This window comes from Nymphaea colorata, chromosome 1 (assembly GCF_008831285.2).
Source record: "Nymphaea colorata isolate Beijing-Zhang1983 chromosome 1, ASM883128v2, whole genome shotgun sequence".
Classification (NCBI taxonomy): Eukaryota; Viridiplantae; Streptophyta; class Magnoliopsida; order Nymphaeales; family Nymphaeaceae; genus Nymphaea; species Nymphaea colorata.
Window position 1 is genome coordinate 37,694,365 of NC_045138.2, and position 26,325 is coordinate 37,720,689.

The 26,325-nt window shown below is 38.2% G+C and overlaps 2 protein-coding genes across 3 annotated transcripts; one reads left to right on the forward strand and one right to left on the reverse strand.

Annotated features, from left to right (window-relative positions):
• The first annotated feature begins 8,538 nt into the window (after positions 1-8,538).
• Positions 8,539-19,003, forward strand: LOC116256715 (probable galacturonosyltransferase 14). The gene is made up of 7 exons (XM_031633164.2): positions 8,539-8,801; positions 9,324-9,665; positions 13,817-13,875; positions 15,354-15,515; positions 16,236-16,829; positions 17,501-17,776; positions 18,454-19,003. Exons 2-7 carry the CDS (start codon positions 9,425-9,427, stop codon positions 18,733-18,735), a joined length of 1,614 nt encoding a protein of 537 aa, XP_031489024.1. The 5' UTR covers positions 8,539-8,801; positions 9,324-9,424; the 3' UTR covers positions 18,736-19,003.
• Positions 19,004-22,039: 3,036 nt separating this feature from the next.
• On the reverse strand, positions 22,040-26,090 carry LOC116263266 (trifunctional UDP-glucose 4,6-dehydratase/UDP-4-keto-6-deoxy-D-glucose 3,5-epimerase/UDP-4-keto-L-rhamnose-reductase RHM1-like). Of its 2 annotated transcripts, none has more exons than XM_031642943.2 (3): positions 25,871-26,090; positions 22,966-24,579; positions 22,040-22,850 (listed from the first exon to the last, which is right to left on the reverse strand). In XM_031642943.2, the coding sequence occupies exons 2-3, from the start codon at positions 24,565-24,567 to the stop codon at positions 22,395-22,397; spliced, it is 2,058 nt and encodes a 685-aa protein (XP_031498803.1). In that variant the 5' UTR covers positions 24,568-24,579; positions 25,871-26,090; the 3' UTR covers positions 22,040-22,394. The 2 variants fall into 2 exon arrangements, with proteins under 2 accessions (XP_031498803.1, XP_031498796.1); XM_031642936.2 differs by lacking the exon at positions 25,871-26,090 and adding an exon at positions 25,390-25,793.
• Positions 26,091-26,325: the final 235 nt, after the last annotated feature.

Below are 26,325 nucleotides of genomic sequence, written 5' to 3' on the forward strand. Positions count from 1 at the left end.
ATTTACACTTCTGCTTCGTCAATTTTGATAACAGAGTGTCAATTTTGATAACAGAGTGTTTTTATTGTCAAACAACCCCTTGAAGTTAATGGGCAAATTCTCTTGGTTGGCCTGACTCAATTTGGTGCTTGCAAACACCACAGAAGCCAACCAAACAATTGAGTCAATAACGTGTGTGGTGTGAAGGGCCCATGCAGCCGAACACAACTTTCACATGCTTTAACTGATAATTCTGGATATCGATGGATCTCACTGTCATATCACCTCAGTTGAATCGGATCCTTGGATCGATACTGACCAAAACCGAATATGTCATCTGTCTTTCCTTCTTTTTCACAATATTTCACGAACTTGGACGTGTTTTTCATGAACGCAAAAGGCAAACAAGAGCTTGAAGACGTAGACGTCAATCCATATTGAAAACATGCACCGACTTTGCCAATAGTCTCTGTCCAAGATTACATCACACACGATATTATCGAATATCTAAAGAACCACTACCACCTTACATTTCAAAAACATTAAATAATCATATTCGATATACTGATAAAGAAGAACCGGGCTTGAGAAATGCGAAGCTATAACGTAACGTTCATGGTCTTGTCCTCGTCAATGTTGATGAATCCAAACTTATTTCGCCATGAGAAAAACAAAAATGTTGACTGCACCTTGGAGTTTGTAAGAAGGTACACGTTGATGTCTCCATAAAAAAAGATTCTTCGCCTATCAAACATGTTTATAACCTTTTATATATATATATATATATATATATATATATATATATATATATATATATATATATATATATTCCCAAATACACGTAATAAGAATTGAGAGATCATTACAATGGGCATAGACCACAGGAATGACGACAGCTATGGAAAATAGTGAAGCTGCAATTCGACGTTGTTGAATAAATTAAATTAGACAGGAACATGAAAGAGACTTAATTAAAACTAATCTTCTTTATTTTCCATATGCTTCACTGGGAATATGGATTTAATTTGTCACCCACTGCCGTCCCGTCCAGGTCTGGCATTTTTTTGTGTATTTTTTCGAAAATCCAGTCATGCATGCACATATATAGATGTGGATCGAGTGTGTCAAAAAACATAAGAATAAAACTAAAAGAACTTGGAATTTCGGCTAATTAGTTCGCTCAATAAATTAAAATTCCATTTTTGTTAAAAAGTGTGACACTCAAATTCGAGGCCCTGCAGAAACTAAATATGAATCCAAGTACATGTGAACATCAAACTCTAAGTTGATTCAGGAATCCATAAGCATCCCATTAGATGGCATCCATCTAAAGCGAAATTCAGCCTAATTAGCAAGCTTGAACTGTTTATATTTTGAAACTTTGCTTCACATGGTCTCTGACCTGCACATCCTGGCCCGAACGTTTAATTGTGTTTCTGAATTTGGAAGCCGGGATAGCTAAATATGTAATAGTGCAGCTAAAGTTGACAAAAATCTCATGCTTGGTAGGAACCAAATAGCAACCAGCTTGCTTGATTATGGAGCCATTGTTTGAAAGTGGTTCATAATAAATAAATTAGGAATTTAACTGCTTAAAACAACTTTGATTGCTTGGGATATATATATATATATATATATATATATATATATATATATATGAACATACGTCTACACGAAATGGGCCTCATTTACTTAATTGATCAGAGATAAAAGTATGCATATGAACAGTGAAAAAAAAATGTTAATTTGATGTTTCAGCAACATATGGGTATAGTGTAATCAGGCAGCAGAGCGGCGCACACTTGAAAAGCATAAACGTGACCTTACATAATCTTAGGCCAAGTGCCTCATTTGCATCGGAAGCCTGTGATTCGATTTTTTGTCCAAGAATTTGAGGAAACTAGTTAACAAAAAACATGCCAGAGATGTAATTGTTGATCCATTGCCAAAAATAACGTGGAAGTAATACTTACAGTTCACTGTCTAGTGTATCAAAAAATTTTTGTTCTAATACTATATCAGGTAATTAAATTAGACTTATTAATTATTTCGGAGGTACATAATCTTGTCTCGCGAAGTACTGTTTGATCTATGTAATTGCAAGCTTAGCTTGAACTTGATTCAAACTCAGGCTTGAGTGTAACTGCAACTTATGATTGATCATGAGGTTGTGTACAGACCATTCAACTACGCAATTCGAATCTTATACTGGCATGGCTGGACTCTACAAACTTGACATAAAAAGAAAATCTTGGGGACAATTTACTTAATCAGTGGTTAGTTAGTCATTTAAGCAATGTTAATTTAAAATGTATATTTGTGTATGATCAGTTATTTAGTATTAACCACTGCCTGGTAAACCATGTGTAAATGTTATAGGACTTCCTTTGGAGGCATATGAGCTATGTGTATATTTGCTTTGGCTCTTCCATATGTGTTCTTCAGATCAGAAGAGAAGAAACAAACACAAAAACCAAGACAAGCACTTGCATGGTTAATTTAGTCAGTCCCAACAATTGAAGCGTTGGAGTGAATACTTAAGTGATTTGGTTGCGCCATGATTCTCGAGAACCAATATGATATGAGATTTGTCTCAGTAAGGAATCTAATTATCTGAACTTAAGAAGAAAACCAGAAACCATGAAGTAATGATCAAATTCTGAATTGATTTGGGATTTTGCTATGGAATCTGATGGTTTCGAGGTTTTTTACAAGCATAAAAGAATATTATCCAATATTTTATCAAAAGAGCTGAATTTTGTCTAACAACAAGAACCTGTCATGCCAAGAAAGTCCGAAGACCAGGATTCATGTCAATGGCATCGCCATTTCTTGAGAAAGAGAAAGGGGAGAGATCGCTTTTCCTGATATATGAGTGATGGAGCCTGTCATCATAGGAAAGTGACGGCAGCCGGCACCAAGGCCCGGCCAGTTGCACTCCACTTGCAGAGATTCCACACACAGACGTCTTCTGAGAAAAGCTCTGCACTCGAATGTCGATCCCAACTGATGGATGTATTACTTTATTAAAGTGAAAGAGTGATCGATGTTGGCTGGAAAAGATGTTAATTTCTCGTATACAAGTTTGGCATCTTCCTGTTAAAATCGCTACCCGCCGGGATTTGGGCCGGATGCCAAAACTTTATCCCCAGTATCATCTATACCAACTCTGACTCATGGCAGCTTTTATCTTGAGTTTTCTCTGACTTATGGTTTCCACTTTAATTCCAAAGCGGCAATTCATGACTCATCTATATATATATATATATATATATAAAAGTTGTTGAGTTCAGTCAGTCAACTGATATCCTTCCACAGCTGCCATTATTTGTCAGATTCCAAATTAACATCAAACTCAAGGAAGGGCTTTCCTCCTCATCTTAATTAATACAATCGTGAATTCCAGATCGACAAACCGCCATTATCGGTCACTACATTGCAACATTACCAATGCACAGGCAAGCAAGCAATGGATCACGGCTTGAATCAACAGCACCAATTAATCTTACATACCGAGAAAGATATGTTCTGCGCCCTCGTTTTCATTGGTGTCAAAAGTCTTCACGTCAGTGAGCCGGAAACCGGGGCCCCCCGACTCTGCAACTTTGTCATGATAAAGGAGATCGAACAAGATGAACCATCCTGTCAGAAACACGACGCTGACCAATGTTTAAAGTGGGAAAAGGGTTGTCTTTCTGGCTTCATTTTTCTCCCCTTGAATGATTGCTATGTGAGATTAGAGAATCAATTAATATGGCTAAAGATGATCATTCGCATAAGTTGGGGAAATTAGAAGATAAGATACATTCAATTGCCAAAAAATCAGGAGTAGATGAAGAAGAGATTGACATTCAAATCTCTTTATCTATGAAAAGAGACAAAATAGAAAGGGATATTTTGAAGCAAACAAGTTGTATATCAACTCCATGATTTTAGGAATCCAAGATTGTGTTTTGTATTCTTTAAATAGTGGAACATCTATTTCTCGTCGTTAAAATTCTTTATTCATTCTTCTTCATATCCCTTTTTAACAATCTCCACGATGCTTCAAATTACACATAAAACTCATCATCAAATACGAAACAAATAAGGGAATTCATGATGCAAAAAGCGATCGAAAGAAGCTTAATGTCAAACAATACTGTGAAATGGAAAGTGAAGGCTTGAAATAAACCTTTCTTTTCGTAAGGTGGGAGGTCGCCTTCTTTAGAATTTAAGGCCACTGAGTGTCGGTGCCCCATTTTGAGCACAGTCACCTTCGCAAATAACTTGTTTCGGAAGAGAAAAGTTATTTAGATTGTGATAAGAACAAACATACTTTTAGCACTCCATTTTTGAGGCCTGAAATGATCGGTGGTGAAGGGCTCCCTTCAATGATTTAGATGAACCGGTTATGAAACGGCAAACTTATTAAATTTTTAATATAAAAATAAATGGAAAAAAATATATACAAATTAAATGAAAATAAAAGATCATGAAATTACTCTCAAAAGTTTTTAAAGACGACATGCAACATTTCTGAATCGCCCACCAAATTGAATCACTTTGCTGCAAATTGAAACGATTCAGGCCAACTTTACACGTTAATTGGCAGTTCATTTATCGAATAATGAGTTGGGGCAGTGGTTCAATCTTGCCACAAAACTCTAAAATGAAGGCTCCCTTACAAGTGTGACTTCAGATGACTTGACTTTAGATGAAGTTTCAATGCTGTCTGTACAAAAAAGTAAAAGCACTTGGGTTGCGTATCAACGAAGTTTTCATTAAAAAATAAAACACGCTTTGAGACTTTTTTTTTGGATGAAAACTTAATTTTATGAAAAACCAAACTTTTTAAAAAACTTGCTTTCGATGATTGGATGATAAGTTTTAAAAAAGTAAAAATCAGTTCTGCCTGAAAAACTTAGAGGGGTGGCAGGTTTTTGGCAAAAACCCAATTTGAATGTCACTCAAACGCGTCTGTTTAAAGGCAGAACATTCTAAAACCTGCTTTTAAGATATCATCCAAACACCTCATTTGGTGAAAACCGGTGATCGATATTAAAACATATATAATTCGCGTGTTTGGCTGACAACAAAAACGACCCTCATCTCAATTGTCAAATCAAGACTATTAAATTTGCATCTTTTCGCACAAGAAAATGAATGTCCAAAAAAGGTGTTTGCAAGAACATTGTGTTCTTAAGCACGTCTCTTAAAACACAATGTTTCTTTATCGTTGCTAGGATCCTTGACTTATATGCATTTTAAGAGCATAATGTTTTTCTTATCATAAACGTTACAACAAAGTTGCTTTCTCCATTTGTTCTCATAATAAACTATTAGCCTTGCCAATGCAACAACAGCCTCGTTTGTTGGCCCAAATGGCTCACAACCTTAGTCCAAATCTCGAATCCAATTGAAGAAAAACATGAGCATGAATGCCTGTTTGGCTGTCCCCAATAATTGCATTCAATTAGAACAGTAACCCATTATCATTAAATGGACCCTGCCGTCGCTTACGGACACAATACCTCATCAATCTCTCCAACATTCAACCCACAAAAAAAAATGCACATGGGGTTTTGTGTATCAGCAGTCACAGTTATATATATATATATATATATATTTATTTATTTATTTATTTATTTATTTATTTATTTATAGAGGGCCCGGACCGAATCACATTTACTACTCTAAAATTTTGACAAAACGGCCATTCCAGGTCCCGCCCATTTACGTCCTTGCCTGCTAACTTCCAATGTTATTCATGAGCCAAAAGGTGAATAGCTCCGTTGCTTTAATAATCCATGCACATGCATGAACAGAAATGGTGCACAATAATGCCGGCATCAATGCAGTGTGCAACTGCATCTTTTTATATATATATATATATAATCAGAGCTTATAGTGCAATGGCTTCTAGCTAGTTGTTACTGATATTGACGTAGATCTAATGGATTCGAAGGGATGAGTTCATGTCCAGTTCGTGCCAAATGAATTCAGATCTTGAAAGTAGTAACATCAAACAACTAACTTTAAGCAAAAAAATGAATCCCATATTTGCTTTTTCTTTAATGTTATTTATGTCTTTGCTTACATCAACAGCTTAAACTTGCCGAAGGAAAGGTAATTATTGCCAACATGTCCACAGGGTAATTGACGGTGTTCTGAAAATAAGTTTTCTTTTGGAAATAAAAATTTAGTGAAATATGTATATCACTAGATACTTACATACTAGATGGATAAAGAACAATTTTTATATATATATATATGACAGTCAGAGGATAACTCTTGCCTAGCACAGCCATGTTATCTGAAATATTATGATGATATATGACTATGTTTATTAATTATTTATAAGGTGGTAGATGGTAGATACTTGTATAGGAGTACTTGATCTTTTTTAGATGGCGATTAAGAAGAAAACAAGGAGAAAAATGTAACGAGACATTTTTGTCATTATCAACTTTGTTCTCATTGTTTTTCTCTCAACTATCAATTTGGAAAAAGATTAAGAGTTGAGATTGTTCCTCATCGATCTAAAATCAACCTGTCTAACATACAAGGTATATCTAAAAGGCAGGAAAAAGTAAAATTAAACATGCATATGATGGATTCCATCCCAGGGTAAACTCATGCAATTGTTAGAGCGATGGCTTGACGATCTCGAAGGAGTCAAAAAAAAAAAATCTTTAATACAAACGAGATCTGATTGACTTTGAAGTCCATTTATTAAATTACAGTCTTTGAATAAACCAATCATAAGTTGACCCATTTGAAGAACAACAATTGAAATTAAAAAAAAAAAAATCAACGGAGATGATAGAATAAACAATGTTACATTGCATCATGGATACATATCCATTTGTATATACATTTGTTAGAGACTTATCTTCAAGCCAGGCCGTAGTAGCAGCTGGGATCAATGTTGTAAAAATCGGATTTGATTACTTTATAAAGGAAAACCTAAAAGCTAAGGTGGATCGAATCGACCATTATATATCGGCTGTGACATCATTAAAATAATAAATGTATTCATTCCCTCCAATTTTTTTTCCCAAAATAAATTCATGAAAAAATTAAAAAAAAAAAAGGGGGCCGTAGTTTCCAATATGGGTCAAATGGCATTTATTGGGTCCATATCCGCCGACAAACGGAAAGGAGCGCATAACTGGGCTCTCCATTTCATGTGGGTGGGTCCATAGAAACATGGCTCCACTTAACCATGTTGGACCAAACTCTATGAACCTACACATGCCCATGTGCACAGGTCCCGGGTCAGGTTTACAACCCTACCAAGTCCAGTTCAGGCTATCTACACTCGGATATTCTTTTCTAGACTCAAATCCCGGCCGGTCTAGAACTAGTAGTATTTCAGATTTAATTCCGACTAGTTGTATTTTTGACCTCGATATAAAAGTGCCTGTGTTGTTGCAGGTTTACAAACTTCGATTCACGTATTCTAAGAATGTCCTTCTTGTGGCTATATAACTTGGATTTGAACCAGTTGCTTTGCGAAATCATGATCGGCCCGCACTCGAATCTTCTCAAGCAATGCTAGCTGGCTGTCGTAGTTATATGTATATAACAAAATTGAATTGTGATTTTGGCTTTTATTTGATTAAATAGGATGATGGACGAGTAAGGGAAAAACAATGAAAAAAAGTGATGGATATTTTTGTCATCTAGTTTAGTCAAGCTGATCGTAGTAATCGCAACTAATTCAACTGCATCGGTGGATTGGACGTGCCGTGCACATCTGTGGGATAAATCAACATGCATGACAATGCTTTCAGCGCCAACAAGATAAGAACAAAGCTGGTAGTAAGAAGACGAATGTGCATGCATTTCTAATGCAGCCAATTTGAGTGTGAATAACATGAAACAACCAAACAATGAATAAAATAAAATGAGTGGCATGCACGTCCAGCTTTCTATCTACTTTTTATTTTATTTCTTCCCAAAAGAAATAATATACTCATATATATAACAGCACTTATTTGATCATCTAGTGATCATGTCACGTTTTTCAAGTAAAAACTTAACCGTAGCCCATAGGTACGCAAGATTCAATGTAAAAGTCACCTTATATGATGTGCATAAAAATGATACATTAAAGCTTCCTCTGGTCATAAATTATAATTTATGTATTGAAATTCACGATTACTTGCTTTGGAGAATGATTTCACAGGAAAAAAGGTTTTTCCAACCTGTCTCTTCCATCTCAACTTACTTTAGAAGCATAACACCTTCGCAAGAAAAGACCATTTTTATTTATTTTACAGGAGATTTTTTTTACCATTCTACTTGGTGTCTTTCATTTTAGTTGCAAGGACATTACGGTCATTTTCAGCCCCTAACACATGGTCTCGTATTAGGGGGCCCACATAACATATTAACTGCTCCCATATTACTCTGAGAGAACATTATTTATCGGGTTTTCTAACGGAGTCAGTATATACCAAATGACCCGTGAGCCGGGATTGACAGGAAGGGCCATTATGGTAACTTCACAAGCTGCCGTTTTTTTCTTTTTCTTTTTTGCGCCAATTTCACTTTTTCCTCCCCGCGGCTTTGAACGCGGCATGAGTTTGGGCTTTTCTCCGTTTCTCTTCTTCCGCTTCAAAAATTTGCCCACTCCGGCGCCACATCCCCTCTCTCCCTCTCTCTTTCTGAGTAGAGAAATCGATCGATCTCTGTGAGGCAGAGGAAGCGTCTTCTTGACAAGTTCCTCCTGGACGAATACGTTCTCTCTCTCTTTCCCTCGCTCTCTCTCTCTATACGACGAGCTAGGGTTTGCCTCCGCCTTCTCCACCCCTCCCGAGAGGGAATTCCAATAGGTAACGAGGAACTCAACGATTCTGTTTCTGGTTTTCTTTGTGACCGATTTCGCGCGTGATCCACAAGGGATCGCGATTCCCTACACTGAATTTTGACGCTTTTCGCGATTGATTTCGTGCTTCCTTTTGCTCGAGAGAAATTAAAACCTCTGGATTTTCCTAAGCTAGATTCTGCTGAAGAGAAGAGAGTATCGGATTTTTGAAATCTGTGACGCGAGTTATTGGTGGAACTGAGATCTCGTTTGGTTCCTCATTGATTGTTTGGAAAAAAGCGGGTGTTTAGTTAAGCGAACGAGATCCGGCGCTCGGGGGAAATTAAATGAAGGCATTAATTGTTTATTTTCTTCTGGTGGAGGGAGAAGCTTTTTATTTGTCTCGAATTCTTCCGTGATCAGAGATCGCGAAATCTGTTTCCTGGATCTTTCACGGGAACCACGAGGGGATCAAGAACTCGACCCTGCGGTTTCCCGCCGGCTTTTGCATAAAATCCTAAGGAAAGGATCGTGATTTTTTATTTCACAGGAAGAGACGGGAGCGGGCCGAAGAGGGGGATGAGGAGGAGGAGGAGGCTCGCTTTGAACGGTTAGTATAGGAAGGAGGGACGACGGAGACGGTCGAGATTTATGGGGAAAATGCAACTTCATTTCTTGCCGGGGCACAGAAGAGTGACGATCTCGACGAGAGATTGCCTGCCGGAGATCGTTAAGGCACAGGGTGGAGGAAGCGGCAAGGCGTCGAATCCCCGGCGGTTCTCTTGCCGGTCCGTGCTCCCAACGGCCTTCCTGCTGACGATCATCATGCCCTTCCTCTTCTTCCGCACGGCCTTCCTCGCCCTCGACGGCGCCACCGGATGCCCTTCTCTCGGTGAGTTCTCATTTTTTCTCCCTCTCATGACATCTTTTACTACCGAAGCATCTTTCTTCCTTGCGCCGTGCAGATGCTGCGCCAAAATTCACATAAATGTCCTTATCGTTATTTTCTCGCTAGCGCAAAAAATCCGGCTGTAGTTTCGATTTCTTGGATGTCATTGGAAGATGGCCGGAAAAAAAAAAGGGGGACACCAGTATCCGAAATACCGGAAAAGTAGTTTCTCTTTCGTCCTGTTAATGTCATCACCGTAATATTTTTGTGAAAGCCGCTTAAACGTAGGTTTCTCTAAACTATATCGGCTCATGAGAACGATTAATCGTGTTCGAGTATCCACGTTATTTATACTAAGAGTTATTGAATTGATCTTGGAGGAGAAGTGACAATCTCTTAATTAGAATTGCGTCCTTAAGGCACAACTTGTTGATGAATCGCTGGTTTTTGTCGTATATTTAAATATATAAGAAAAGTTTGACAATTCTTATGTAGTGAAATTTTAGGTTAATGTTACGACAATCGATGAATGATAGTGTTTTACTATAAACCGGTATCTGAAATATGATTCTGAAATTACAGTAATTTCGAATATCACCCGTTTATCTCCGTTAGCTGCGACCTCGGTAATCGGTGTTGGCGTCTGTGGACTGTGTGTGTAAATCAACAGGAGGGGAAGTGCGCTTGTGTTTCTTCGGCCTTCTTGTAGAGAGAGTGAGTCGCTTGTAAAGGAATTACGGTTGGCGCCTCTGGGTTCGGTTGGACGCGCATACGCGAACCATTGAAGGCCTGAGGTTCGTGAAATGGGCTTGACAAACTGTGCTGCTCATGTTTCACAAGCTACCTTGAATTATTAAAATTCTGCTTCGTCATGGCTTAATCAGGAGGGCCGTTGCTTGTTAGTCTTAAGTTGTCTTCAAAAATAAGCTTCCGAAAACATGTGAATGATGTCATTGCCTTGGTATATGTTATCCAACGGCACACTCGCTGGTACTTGCATTTGTCTCTCTGCTTCCATACTTGTCATCTAATTTTTTGCATTAACTATAGTTAAACAAATAAACACAAGCCCAGACTAAGTGCCTTGAGAAAGGAGAATTTTTTCTGAAAATTGCCACCAACATTGTAGGTGGGCCTGAATGCCTTTACATCCGAATGATGTTGCGTGGCTATCAGTCCCGTGGACGGTAGTGGTTCCCAAACACAAACTGGATTTGTTTTTTGTCGCATCACGCGATCCGGTCTCACTATCGACAGCCGTAGTCATGTGATTCCGGTATTTTAAAAAACAGGCTTGTGTATGGCCCTCGAAACAGTTGGACAGGTATATGGCCCTGGGGTGAATTTAACTACAGAGCAGATCGACTCATTTTTATGTAGGGTCACTTCAGATGGCCGCTTGGCCTAAGGTCTGTGCTGACTTATCTGAGCAGCGCTTAAACCCTCCAAGGTTTTATGTGCGGAATTGCTTGAATGAGTGAAGGAAAACTGTCTCAAACACGTTCTCCTCCATCTTATCTTTTCTGTTGCACCCCCTTCGGGTGAGTATATCTGGGGAAAGGGGTTTCTATAACGTGGTTTGCTAAAGGGTGTAACCCAATATTGACAGTCTGTGTCAGAAATTCCATTGCGGCATTCGGAAAGTCCTTGACGTTTGAGCGCTGCTGGCTTACACTGGAATTGGCTGAATCGTGGTTGAATTGGTCTGTTTGCTTTTAGATTTCTCATTTCAAATTATATTTTGTAATCAATTCCATCCGTTTAGACAATTTTGATTTGTTTGTGGCTGTTTTCACGAGGATGCGTTTGACTTGTTTTTTCGAGAGCTGCATGAAGTGCAAATGCTAAATTTTAAGGGAATTGGTTTTCCTGAATTTTGTGGATTTCCATCATCGCTTGAAAATACTAACGAAATTTTAAAGGAATTGTTTTCCCTGAATTTTGTGAATTCCATTATCTTTTGTGTAGCTCCTTGTCAGGATTCAGAGTTAGTTCCTTGTACTTTCAGTTTTTGTTTTTGGAAGCCACGAACAAACGTAAGTTTCTTCAATAACTAACATTCAAATTATTCAAAATTTGCAAATATCGAAAAGTGGGGCTAATTTTAATTTTCTCAAAGGTCAATTATGTAAAAATTCATAAACTATATTAAGCTGAATAAACGTGAAATATATCCATGAAAAATATATTTATCATTCTCCTAGCAAGTCTATCATAAATTAAATTATCCAATGGGCCTTGTACGAGTAAAATATAGCACCTTTCTTACCATGCCAGTCACTAAATAGCAATTTGGTCTCAACATCATTTGGAAAGCTAACTTAGAGAATAAATTTTTTTGGTGGTGATCTTGGGTCTTGTGGTTTAAACTAAATGTTTCCCATGACAAGTAGTGAAAAAATAAAGTAATATGGAAATCGGAAGTCTTACAGCCAACCGGTAACTGTAAACCTTAAAACCAGTTATGGCTTGTTTAGATCCGTTATATTGGTCACTCTTTTTCGTTTTAAATGGAGTCGTCTCATTGGTATCAAGACCACGATTAACAATTTGAGCTTTCACTCGGCTTTTTTGCCTCATGTGCAGTAATGCATGTCTGAAGGAGGTAAATTGTGTCCCTCAGTGCATGATAAATTGTGCCATTTAATCACAGCAGCTAGCTGCCCCTCGTTCCTGAATGAGCAAGGCTCAGTTTCGACGGTGCTGGTGACGTGACCACGTGGATCGCGATAGTGCTTCATTGTAGCCTTGTCGTATTCCGCAAATCGTTCTGCGGGCTTTTTCCTTGCCTTGTTCTATCTTTGACGTCTATGCGCCAAAGAGATTCAGAATTGTTTAAAGATGTTGTCAAATTTTAATTAATAATTGAAAAAGACGCTTAAATTTTGAAGGGGAATACAAAAGTATGTTTAAGTTTGGATTGTTTTCATCTAACCGCTAGAATAAGATGAGAGATGTTGTTTTTCATAATAACAGCAGCGAGATTGGAAGCCGAGACCACCAATTGCCTGAGGAAAGGGAGGATGGAGTGACCTGCACCCGAGTCCCATCTACTATTGTTGCCCCACCATCTGCACAATCCTTTCCACAAAGGAAATGAAAGTATTTGAGGGAGTTCCTCTTGCGCCAGTTTTAGTAAAAATTTCCAATCCATCGTATCTCAGGCTAAGCATTGTTGTCAAAATGAAAAAATTTACCAATGTATACCCATTTTTTGGTGAAATAGCAAAATTAAACTGGAAGTCTTAAAAATTGTCAACAATCTTTCCGTTCATTATTCTAATGTAATGTCTTCTTAGTTTGAGCGTCAAAAATGAAAAATCGTTTGAAATTGTAATTCTGTGGATTGATGGTTTTTTAGAATTTAAAATTTAGAATTCCCCTTGGCAAGCATTTCGTGATTGTTTCAGACTGTGAGCGCCCTTCGTCGTAAAGACATCAATCGTTTCAAACTGTGATTGGACAGCCCATTGTTTCCGTTACCTAAAAGCGCATTTGATAGTCTTCCATTTTAATCTGTAGATTTAATGCGGAATGGCTAAACTCATCTGGAACCAGATCAGTTAGGTAAATCCGTAATCAATCAATAGAATGGTTCGTCTATTGTTGCTATCAGTTTCATTGGTACAGGTGTTGCGGTTTACATATTTGCTGAGGCTGCACACGATTAAAATTGAGATGGCTTTTACAAAAAGACCACCTCTTCAGGTGGTTGTTCAAAGCACTATATTGAGGAGCTCAACACCTTCCCAATGCAGTGGTTTATGAAGACCTTTTCCTTCTAATCAAAGATCCCGGTGTTGGTTTAATATAAGCAGTACAATTGTGAAACAAGCGTGCTTTAAACCTCTCAATGCGGGGTTTTCAACTCGAGTATGTGGCTTTTCTAGAAATGTTGCACCCTGAGCGCCCTTGAGCTGGCATGGCATTTCTGTGTTGTTTTATAGTGTTCTCTGGGTGGCTGTGTAGCCGTGGAAAACGACGGGTAACTGTAATTCCCATAGTTCAACAAAAGTCAATGCCTTGAAATAGTCATGTCCGCCCATGATTTTTAAAGTCGTGAAACCTCTCTCTCTCTCTCTCTCTCTCTCTCTCTCTCTCTCGCTCTCATGTGACATGTTGACACTTAATATTGTTTGTTACTAATTTTTCAGACTGCATTGGGAGGACACTTAGTCAGCGGTTTCAGTGGATAGGTGGCGACGCTTCTCGGGTATGTCTTTATGCCCCTAGGACAGGGAAACTTGTATTTGATCATAGATTACTTGCTCTGATCAAGCAACATGATTGACTCATAGCATGGTCCACAAAAGCCTGGGTCAATTCAGTGGAGAAAATCCTTGAAAAGTTTGGCGTTTGACCATGTAAGGATTGCCCACCTCTCCTTCTGCGTTGTGCATAAATGCAGAGACAGATCGTTGAACTTTTGGCTAGAATGACTCCGGTGCCAACTATATTCTTAGAGATACGGTTTAGGTGCCGATCCTAATTCCATCTGCTAGGCTACCTCCATGAGTGCAATATCTAGAAAAGTTGATTTAATTAATGAAATTCATAGTTAGACTCCTTTATATTTGTATACAACATCAAATGGGACGTTAGTCATATTTCCTTAACATCGGGATGGCTCGTTTCTACTTAATTAATCGAATGTTTGGACATCGGCCGAATCCCGATATCTGGGTTGCTAGATATTTTGAAAGCATTACCCTGTCTGAGTTAATCCTAGTGAGGTTATTGTGAAAGCATTACCCTGTCTGAGTTAATCCTAGTGAGGTAATTGTGTCAACCAGTCCCAAAGATATAACTGTCTAAGGCGGTGAAACAGTAAGCATTCTCACCCCATCAAGGATGGTTTCCAAGATTTGGGTGTCAGAAGGAAGGTATAAGACAACGAAAAGGACAATATGCCATATTTCTTGCTGGTCAGCCATCACGCTAATGTCAGGCAGTTGACTGGTTGACCAACGATTATGATAGTTGAGCACTGCGGAAGCCTAATAGGACCTAACGGGCTTTCCTTGCTGTTCATGATATATGATTTTATGGCAATCTAGCCATGCAGTTGACAGAATAACTTGACAAAATTCTCTTGGTGGCGATTTGTTCACTTAGAACTTACTAGATGAAGCTATGTTTATGAAAATATGATAGCTTTTCTCTTGTTATATTCTTCTCCAGCTTATCCCTCATATTCATGACTCTAAGGGTCAATCTTCAGAGAAGAGGCAAATGAACCAACCAAGGCTGACGACTTCCCATGCCAGGTATGGGTTAAATACAGGAATAATGCGAGACCCGGATTGGGTTTAAGGTGTAAGTGTAGAAAGAATCCCACTTGGGTGCTGTGCATGGTCACAGTTACATATAGTTTTGATTACTGCAGAGGTTCAGGCCTGGAACACCAGAAAAAATGAATATGAGTGTGTTAAAAAATGCCTTTATTGTTCTCCTTAAATCCATTAAGTTTGTCGCTCTTGACCGGTTCTGTTTGCATCCTCAACCAACATGGAGAAAGTGAACAAAACCTATAACGTGTTCAACTTTGGGAAACATCCTTCATATTCACTTAGAAAGTTGTGTTTGGTTTCAATTCTAGTGCTTGAAGGTTCTATTTTGGGTGAGCAGTTCCCCTTTAAGTCCCATAAATGTGCTATTTTGCATGTTTTTAATGTGAATTTAGTATTGCAGGCATTGGCAGCGGAGCTGACCTGGGCTATTCTTAAGGCTGAAAATGAGTTGAATGAAAACCAAGGGGATGAGGATATTCCTGAGTCATTGGATGATCTTATTGCTGACCTGAAGGCTAACACACACAACGTGGACATGTTTGTATTGAAGACTAAAGCATTGGTATGTAATTCATCAGGATTGCTAGATTAGCATGCAACCGAGATTTCTATTTATTTAAAATTTTGCGAATCCATGTTTTTCGTTCTGTATTTCTGCATAGGCTGTGCATCAACTTGTTATAATGACATAATCATTAGATGAGCCAACGATCTGTTATTTAACTGTTAAATTGTGTAAGATCCATATGCCTTGCTGCCTCAACAATAAACACTGAATATATGGGTTGCGTCTGGGCATACATTTCATGGCCCAGTGTCCAAGTTATGGCTTAAGTGTCATAACCATTTACCATTTCTAGTGCAGGAAGCAATATATTTAAATTTGGTTGCCTACAGAACTAGGCTAGGATTTATTTGTGTGGGCATCCTTATGGAGTTCAGATTCATGATAGGCCCTTTTCCAACTTTTGTTTCTAGTCACTTATTTTATGTTTGTGTGTCTATGTATGTAACATTTTAGTGTATGTTGCTAAGCGCATCTAGCAAGGTACCTCTTCACAACTTGGTTGAGCTCATTCGTTGGTCAACACTAGTGATAGTATGAAGCAAGTATTGGTGCTTCCCTGACATATAGTTTTCTATTGCATTTTTTGGTTCATGGTTGTAGATCTTCTCTAGCATTTGTCAGTTGGATTCAAAGTTACAGAATTATTGATGTTTTACAGTTGATTGAAAGCTCATGTGGTCGTTTAATTAATTTTGGTTTGTTGCCTTATTTCAGCTATCAAAAATGGAACAGAAGGTTCGAGCAGCCAAACTGCAAGGGTATATATATCGCCACTATGCATCAATAGGTGTTCCTATGAGCTTGCATTGCTTGAGCCTGAAGCTCGCTGATGAGTACTCATCAAATGCTGCTGCTCGTATACAGATCCCTTCACCTGATTCTGTTACATGTCTTACCAACAACTTGTACCAACATTATGTCCTCCTCACCGACAATGTTCTTGCTGCTGGTGTGGTTATTGCTTCTGCAGTCAAAAGCTCTGCCAAGCCAGAGAATGCAGTGTTCCACATTATTACTGACAAGAAAACCTATGCACCAATGCATGCCTGGTTTGCACTGAACCCTGTCTATAGTCCAGCAGTTCTGGAGGTCAAAGGCCTTCACCAGCTTGACTGGCCATCAGAATCCAACATCAAAGTGGTGGAAATTACAGAAATGCATGGGGCAGTTAAAGAATACTTTTATAATAGGTGGCAGGGGTCAAGTCTTTCACATGTATCAAGTGACTTTGGGAGAGAGATGGAAGCAGCTCAACGCAGCCCTAACTATGTCTCATTTATGAATCACATGAGAATTTACCTACCAGAGGTAAGTTGGTTTTTTGTGTTATGAATATATGATGGCAGCTCGTTAATTATTCCCTTGTTCAATGCAATATTGTAAATATCAGCTTCTATCTCATATTATACAATCAATATGTGTCACTGAATGCATTGGCCCATATCTGGTATTTTCTATTTTTTCTATTTGAAAATTAATTAGTTAATGATTTAAAATATTTGATAAATAAAAATGTGCATTTCCAACCCTTTTATTGGTTAGCACCATATGGGTTTGCAACCAATTTCTAGCCGATTCAACAAAACTGGTTCAACCATTAAAAGTTAAAGTAGAGTTGACTGGCTCAGGTCAATTCAGTTGTTACCAAAGAATCAAATTTCGGAAAAGACTGAGGATTATCCATGGTCTTGGCAGGTGTCTAATTCTATGTAGTCCTGGCATAATAGGCTGAATTTTACATCTGAGACTTTGAATTGGGCAAGTCCACTCAATATTCATACTTTTCCTGAGCTCACCATGTCTGTGCCATGATCATCTGTCACATCAACAAATTGTAACCACCCCTGACAGTGTTGAACCCTTTGGTCATCAGGTAGCTATATGCCATGTTTAAAACAAAAAGTTTGTATTGAAACAATTTGCATGATGTCTACTATCATTATGGGGATGGAGTATCTAATTTTTCATGAAAAAAACAGTTGTTTCCAAAGCTCCACAAGGTTGTCTTCCTTGATGATGATATTGTCGTTCAACATGACCTGTCACATCTTTGGGAGATAGATCTTCAAGGGAAAGTCAATGGTGCAGTTGAAACATCTAAGAAGTTTGAGGTTTATCTGAACTTCTCAAATTCATTTGTATCAAAAAGTTTCCAGCGAGATCGGCTGGCATGGGCATATGGCATGAACATTTTTGATCTTCAAGCATGGAGAAAGACTGACATCACAGAGAGATATCATCATTGGCTTAAGCTGGTAAGCAGTCTGTTTTGCTTATTATTTCCTCCCTCCTACCTGCTCCCAAGATCAACCTCACACTTCTTGTATATATAGTTAAACATGGGCATGTCAAGCTTGGATTTTGTGGCATTTGAAAGTTTTTATGATTTCCAATATATGTCTCTATTTGAGCAGCTTAGAGTAATCCATTTATCAAACCCTACTGGATTATCAAACTTGTCCAAGAAATTGGCGTGCTGTATTTCCTTTGTTGGCAAAGTAGCAGTAAAACTTAAAATTTGTTGCCAAAGTTAGGGCTAGGTATGATTTTTCTTATGTGAAGCATAACTCAATCTAGCAACATATTGATAAACAAAAATGAGCACAGATAGATGACACGACTGCTTGATGAAGTTTTAATTTGCAGTGAATTGAATGATTCCAGCACCTAAGCAGTTTAATCTTTAACAATCCCACACAAAGTGCGAATATCAATACAAGTACCAAGCCTGCCTCTCCTCTCTCTCTCGTGTGTAGTGGTCTTGTCCTACTAATTGCATGAGAAACATTGCACCTAGTTTGGTAGCAAACTGTAGCGCAATTGAATGCACATTATCAGAAGTTCAAGCAGCCTATGTTGCATCAAGTTTGATCTTTATCCAATAAAAGTCAATTAGCTAAACTGTCAATTTTTATCAACCTTCTTTCTGCAGAATCTGGATTCAGGTTCAACCTTGTGGCGACTAGGCACATTGCCACCAGCCCTACTTGCATTTGATGGGTACGTACATACAATTGATTCAAAGTGGCATGTCTCTGGTCTGGGATACAGGCCTGACGTTGATCAACAAACTCTAGAAGAAGCTGCTGTTTTGCACTTCAGTGGCCCGGCGAAGCCATGGCTGCAGATTGGGTTTCCTGAGTTAAAGCCCTTATGGTCTAGGCACTTGAACTTTTCTAATGAGTTCATACGGAGTTGCGGCTTTATGGAGTGAACGTGTAAAGAATAAGGGTCACTCTATTCTTTTCTGTTCACGGAGAGTGTACAGGAGTTAGCAGAGTGAAGAAGGATAAGAATTACATTATGCCTTCAGGCTCTGCCCTCTCTCATCTCTCTAGTATATATCTGATAGTGTTTTCTTATTTATATCTGATAATATATTATGATTTTTTATTAGTTACCAAAAGGGATATTTATATGTATGGGTGAAATAAGTGTAGAAATTTGAAGGCAAACAGATAAAATGAGAGAAAATTAGTGTACCTGTCTCTGATTTTTTGATGTGCCATTCCACTGATTACTATATATACGTTGTGGAAGTAATTGCAGGTTTACAACTTGAAGAAATGAAAATTATTTATTGAAAAGCCTGTTACTGTAAGGCTTGAATGGAGTGGCCCGATAAAGCTTATTAGGCAGATTCTTGCAGAGGTATAATGGGATATGCTCCCAAGTCAGAACCACAGCCTTTATATCAGCATGATAAAGTATATTTTGCATATTTTTGTCTCCACCTTTGTTATAATTTTTTAGTTTTCCTGTAGCAGTTCTCTTATTTCCATCTTACCAACAGAAGCCTTACCTTATAACATGTTCAAAATCCACTATTTTCTTTGAATTTGGCTAAAAAGTGTTCCCAAGTTTGTCCAATACTGGAAAAAAACTGAGCGGATCATAAAGGCCAAGCCATCCAAAGAAAAGAAAAGAACCGTTCTGCCTGTGTGAAACAATTATGTTGCCTTTTCTTGAAGCATAATTTTGGATGGAAGGGAGAAAAGTAGGATGATTAAAAAAATAGTTACACCTCAGTTAAGGTCTCAGGATGCAGATACATGCCTGTATACGAGAGAGACTGTGGTTCCGTGGAAGCTATAGAACTTCTAAAACACGTTGGCCTTTTTCGTTGCATGTGATTTTTTGGTAGAACGGCCAGGCAAATGCAGAACCAAACTTGTTCTTTTCGAGCAAGCTTGATTGCTTAGGTAACTCGTCTGTGAAGGTGGGGAGTCTGCATTTGCCACAACATTATTACATCAACTTTTGGTAGCGTTTTCAGGTCTACAACATACAAATTATCAGGTCTTTCTGTTTGCTCTGAAGGGTTCGACTGAAAATCGAGGACCTTTTCATCTGGATTAATTAATCAAAAAGAAATATCAATGCAATCTACTGAACTTAGAGACAATATCCAATTAATGATTAGTTGTGATCAAGCTGCTTGGAAATGGTCAATGAACCTTGCGGTGAATATTTTCTGGCACACCTTGAACTGAGTTTTATTTTGGAACGAGAAATTACGTTGTCAATTATGACATGCTCTCTCTCTCTCCCTCTCTTTCCCCCTCTTACATTTTCTTCTCTCGAAAAGTCGGTGCATTCTAAAGTAACTAAACCAGGACGAGGTTTTGTCCCCAACTGAGAACACCAGAGTTATTGCAAAAGGTTACATATGATATCAGGCAGGAAATACAGCTTATTTCATTCAGAAAAATTGCTTAGCTTCATTATCTTCAGAAACATCATCAGGATGGGGTTTTGTCCCCAACCTGCGTCTCCTACCTTTTCAAAGAAGGTCATGCAAGACAGTTTTCAACAGACTACATATCTTTTAACACAATAGTCAAAGTGGTAACAAATTAGTGTTAGGTAGTTGTTCACATGATCTCAAAGCGTCCAATTCGACATTTAAAACAGCTCCATCTTGGAGATAAGAGGGCTTGCACTTAGAGAAGCAAAGGATCTAAAAACTACGTAATAAAGTTAATAAATAAACCTTTACTCCCTATTTGACGCCGACAGAACTTGACACGCGTGCCAATTTGCAAAAGTCCGGATGATTACAGCGTCCGACAAAATGTTGGCAGAACATCAACCAAGTTTGCCTACCCTTACAACGGAACAGAGCTCATCAGCATCTAAATATTCTGGGGTGTATAACAAATACATAAAGGTAAGCAATGTAATAATTTGATGGACTTTTCAAAAATCTCAACACGGGCAGATTGCTGAAGAAGCACTTTGATACACATGGATCTTTAGATTGCAACTACATGCAAAAGCATATGATAAGAACCGTGGCGTGTGGAAAGGTTAGTGCTCGAGAACAGCAAAGGACCAAAGGTATATATGGATGTCAAGTGTGCTGTTAGCCAGAGGTGTACTACATACATAGCGTACACTTTGGAATTGTCTACTTTATATGTTCTCTCCGTGGAGTTATTTATCAGTAGCAAAGTATATGACGTGTGTGGTGCCTCAGACTCTGAATCCTCAGTGAGTATAAACACAATACCATCTACGTTGACAACTGGCACAAGAGGGGCCTAATTGTTGGTTCAGAAAAAGGGGATATTCTTCATCAAATGAAAAACAGGAAACAAACATGAGACAAAACTGCTTGAGGACAAAAAGCCAACAGACATGCAGAAACCAAGTCCTAGCATGATGCCACCATTATACCCAAACAAGAAGATCCTCTCAATTCTCAGACAGAAAAAAAAAAGGAGACGACTACCTATACAGAAACTTGGCACACCATAGAGACCTAATTGAAGCAAAGACAGAACAGCTTCCATCAACCTGATAAGTGGACCTGATTAAAGAGCAACTGCAAGAAAGCAGCATGAAGATGCCCAACCAAGCCTAAGCATGACATACCATTCTGATTTTTATTTTGACAAGGTTTTATGATTTTTAGTGAAGAAATATTTTGAAACCTGTCCTTTTGAAGCAAAAGATCCTACATAAGATACCCACAGGTGCTAAAGGAAAATCAAACCTAAAGGTTGTCATTTTAAGAGATTTTAGAATATTATGTGGGCATTCATGACGAAAATACAGAAAATGACAAGAATTGAACAAAAAGGCTTAGACAATTAAAAGGAAATTGAAGTTTTGTTTCTGTGCCACTTTGTATTCTTTCAATGAGAGACATGCTTACATACTTGCATATGTACACAAAGAACATTTCACAATAAGACTTAGATGTGGATATGAAAGTTTGAAAAACTAAAATGCAGTGGATGAAGTGTCAGCAATAGATAATCTATTGATGTCACATTTAGCAGCATATTTGTATTGTCAAACTCTTATAGCTAGAAATATATTCCCAAGGCAGAAAACCAAAATCGCTATTGTTGATGTGCATAAAGGGAGCTTGATAAGACAAATGAAGCAATGTGGAAGGCACTACCATCTTTCCATTTTATACAATAGTTAACATCTTTCTTGAGTTGAATGCATAAATCATTTGTTTCCAAAACAAAAATTAAAAAAAAAAGAAAAAGCCAAATTAACCATTGTGGAGTGGAAGACATCAAATGCAATTTCAACAGTAGTAACTCTCTGAGTACAACAATGAATCAACAGAATGATCTGGACAGAAAGTAACACCTTATGAAACAAGAAATCAGATCCTATACCAGAGAGAGGAAGAGATATGCCCCTCAGTGGTACACTAAACAAGTAGACAGTACCGAATCAAAATAACGAAATAGGTAAACCTAGTGGCTAAATTCAATTTATTTTTTAATAGGACAATATGCAGTAATAAAAAATAATAAGGGTATCAAGGCCGACTGGGTTCCAATGCAGACCCTAATAGCTCCTGTGCCTATAAACATTAGTTAGTCTAATTATAAGTCTCATAAATTGCTAAACACCATTATCAATCTTCGTGTTTGGTTCAAATACATATTTGAGCAGTGAGTCCTTGATTGGGAGGATCTCTGGAAATTCCTTCCTCAACTTGGTAGCATCCAGCTCATTGTTGCTTCGTGGTGCAACTATGACCTTGGCTTGTTCTTCAAGGGTGAAGTTTGCCCATTTGAAGGCCGGATCAATATGCTGCTTGTACATTTCCAGGATTTCATTATGGCTCACCACCCCTGGATTTGTGAAGTTCCATATGCCTCTCAGATTTCTTTTTGCCATCTCGATTGATATAGGCAGAAGTTCATCCAAGATTGTCATGCTGTTAGGTATGTTAACCACTTTGTTGTAACGGGTGATTTTAGTAATGAAGTTACGAGGGTTGCTAAGATCAGATGATATTGGCATTCGGACTCTGAGGGTACAGACATTCTCATATTCACTCAAAAGCTCTTCCACCTGCATTTCGATGCAAAAAAGAAAGAACCTCAGATATATAGGTTGTTCAAATTTGAATGTAAAAGATCAACAAATAAAGTCATAGAAAGTATTTTAGACTCCATCACTAAATTACCATTGCTTTGGTTTTTGAATAGAAAGATCCAGTGAAATTTGGCTTGTCATCTTCCCTGAATCCAATGCCTGATCGTTCTGGGTGTTCAGCATCATACTCAAATATGCATCCAGTAGCAAAATTCATCATCAGTAGCCCATGCTCTTTGCACACGTCTGCCAAGGTAAGAGTTCCTACAACATTGGTGCGGATGGTCTCTGTCTTGTGTGTTTCACACCAGTCAACATTTGGCCTACCTGTAACTCCAGCTGCATTAAAAACATGGGTTGGTTTCACTCTGACAATATCTGCCATGAGTTGTGATCTGTTCTCCAATCTTCCGCTCCCATATTCAAATGGTATTCCCTGTTTCTCACATATTTTGCCAAGGAGCCCTCCTATCCAACCTGTGCGGCCGTAGATCAAGAACTTTAACGGCACTTTCTGAGGTACACTGCCATTATTTAAAAGAGGAATGCGCCTACTGTTGTGGACAGAACTATTTGAAACATGAGAGCCCCTAGCAGTGTAATCTTCAGGCCTGTCATATTGTCTATCAGTTCCTGGCATCATCAGCATTCGTGGGTGAGGAACCAATGCACCTGATACATCACCCCACCAATCCGGGTGGCTAGTATACCACTCAATTGTCTTCCTCAACCCCTCTTCCCATGAGGTTCGTTCTGACCAACCCAAGTTTTTTAATTTTTGATCATCCAGAAAGTACCTCTGATCATTAAACGGTCTGTTCTCCACAAAACGAATAGCTTTATCTTGGTCCAACGAGAAAAGCCTGCAGATATCATTTGCAACATCAAGTACTCTCCTTTCTTTCTTTGTTCCAATGTTGTACACATGGCCAACTTCCCCTCTATGGAGAATCACTTCAAAAGCTTCTGCTACATCCTCACAATAAAGGTAACTTCGGACGTTTGAGCCATCACCATGAATAGGAAGAATTTTCTTTGCCATTGCCAAAAGAATGAACTTTGGAATAAGCTTTTCTGGAAATTGATTAGGACCATAAACATTATTTCCCCTTGTGGTTATAACAGGCAGACCATAAGATCTACCATATGCCATGACAAGCATTTCAGCCCCTGCCTTAGTTGCAGAATAAGGATTTGTTGGAAGAAGCTGAGAAGCCTCATGGTTTCCAACAACAGCATCTTCATCAGTTTCACCATAAACTTCATCAGTGCTAACGTGGATGAACCTCCTTATTTGGCCAGTCACTTTACAAGCTTCTAAAAGGACATGAGTTCCATATATATTGTTTTTCGTGAACTCAAAGCTATTACCAAATGAATTATCAACATGGGTTTGTGCAGCAAAGTGCATTATGGTGTCAATTCCCTCAGTGATCAGAAGGAAGTTTACAAGATCAGCACTACCAATGTCTCCTTTAACAAACTTGAAGTTGGGAGAGGATCTTGATGGGTTGAGATTCTTGAGGTTGGAACAGTAATCAAGTTTATCAAGGACCACAATTTTATACTGAGGGTAGTTCCTGATGAGTCGGTTGCAAACATGAGATGCAATAAAACCTGCAGCCCCTGTTATAAGAATGTTCTTAGGAGTGTACATGTCTGTATGTGCACATTGCTGATTGATGGTTGACATATCTTGCTTTTTCTGCATAGATTTAGAAGAAATAGAAGTTTCAGAGTTCTGTAAGACAGATAATGACAGTACCACTAAAAAGCCACTAGCTGAACGTATACATCTTACACAGTATAAAGTATAAACGAAGATCCAGAAACAGAACGAATAATGGAAAACATTGTGAAATTTAAATGAAGAATCACATGTTCAGCAGCACCTAGAAACCTAAAAAAGCAGCAAACTAAAGATATTCACTCCTTTAAATGAACGTTATCCATGAAGCTACAATTGATTATTGCAAGAAAAATCAGAAAGAAAAAACTGCCTAATTGAGCGCATTTGGGGTCTTAATCTGAAAGATAGATAAAGAGGAAACTACTGATTCCGTTTCCAATTGGAACAAATGCAAGAGCTACACAAACTAAAAGAGGTTCAAAGATTTATAAGCTAAAAGAGAACATGAGTGATATGGGCATGGGGCACAAAAGAATTGCAAAATCCACCAAAATTTGGAAGCAAAAATTTCAAATTAAGAGGATCGCAGAATGAGCGAGTGTTTTTCCATTTTAGCTAGTGATTCCATTTGACTAGGGATAAATAGCATGCATAGCATAAAAACTATGCTATAAAGCAAACGAAGGAAAAGGCCAAGAAATTAAAAAAGAAAAAAAAAAAGATAGGACTCGAAAACAGCAAACTGATCCGGGAGACGCAAATGAAGAACACAACGTAAGGCTAAGGAATCGCAAGGATCCAAGATCACAAATGTAACTAAAACGGACATTTTGGAAATGAATTTTAACCGAATCAAGAACCAGAAAATGCAAAACTGGAGTTCACCATCTCCAACTTCCTAATTGCATTATCACTCAACAGCCGCTGAAATATCTTGCAGCAATTGGGCATACAAGATTTGGTTCGAGCACGTCAGATCTGGTAACAGTCATTCGCACCGTCCAATGAATAACAAGGAATTGCATTGTGTCCACAAAAAAAGTACCTAAAAATCAGACCAATCGGAAAAGAAAAAGAAAGCACTCCATATCGGATCTGCTCATAGATCAAACCCAGACGAAACCAATATTGTTTTTACTAGCGTTACATTTAGAAAGAAAAGGAAAAGAATCCAACAATGGTGGCAGCCGCGAGACAAACAGATTATAGTTTCTGGAGAGAAATAAAGATTTTCTAATGTGGTTTTTGAAGGTCTGATTGGAAGAGAGAATCCATGAAAGGGAGTGAAAGAAACAAATCCTAGATCAAGAACCATCATGCAAAAGCAAAACATGTCATTCACCAAGATGAGATGCATCAAACTCACTGTAATGAGATCCAAGGGGCGCCGAGAGAGAATGAGGTTGGCGCCAATAGAGGGTCTAAAGCGTGGATCAATGGGTACTGGATCCGACGGTAGAGAGAGAGAGAGAGAGAGGCAGTTAGCTAGTGAGGGAACTAGCGGATATGATTGTTGCACAACCTGACCATGAATTTCCTAAATAGCAGGCAGGGTCTGAGAGAGAGACAGTGAGAGAGAGGTGCAAAGTTTAATGCACCCTTTCCTGGCAGGTTTGCTTTTAATTGGTAACAGCTCATAGAAAAGGAAACATACTCTTGAGAATTATGTTTCAAAAAGTTTACTATATATCAGTTAAATATCGATAATATTGGTATAGATTAAGGCATTTGATTTCCTTTTGCTTTACTGTTTAAGATAATTTATTAGTAGGTTACAATAAAATAATAGCTAGTAAATAATGAAATTCATAAATCTCCCAA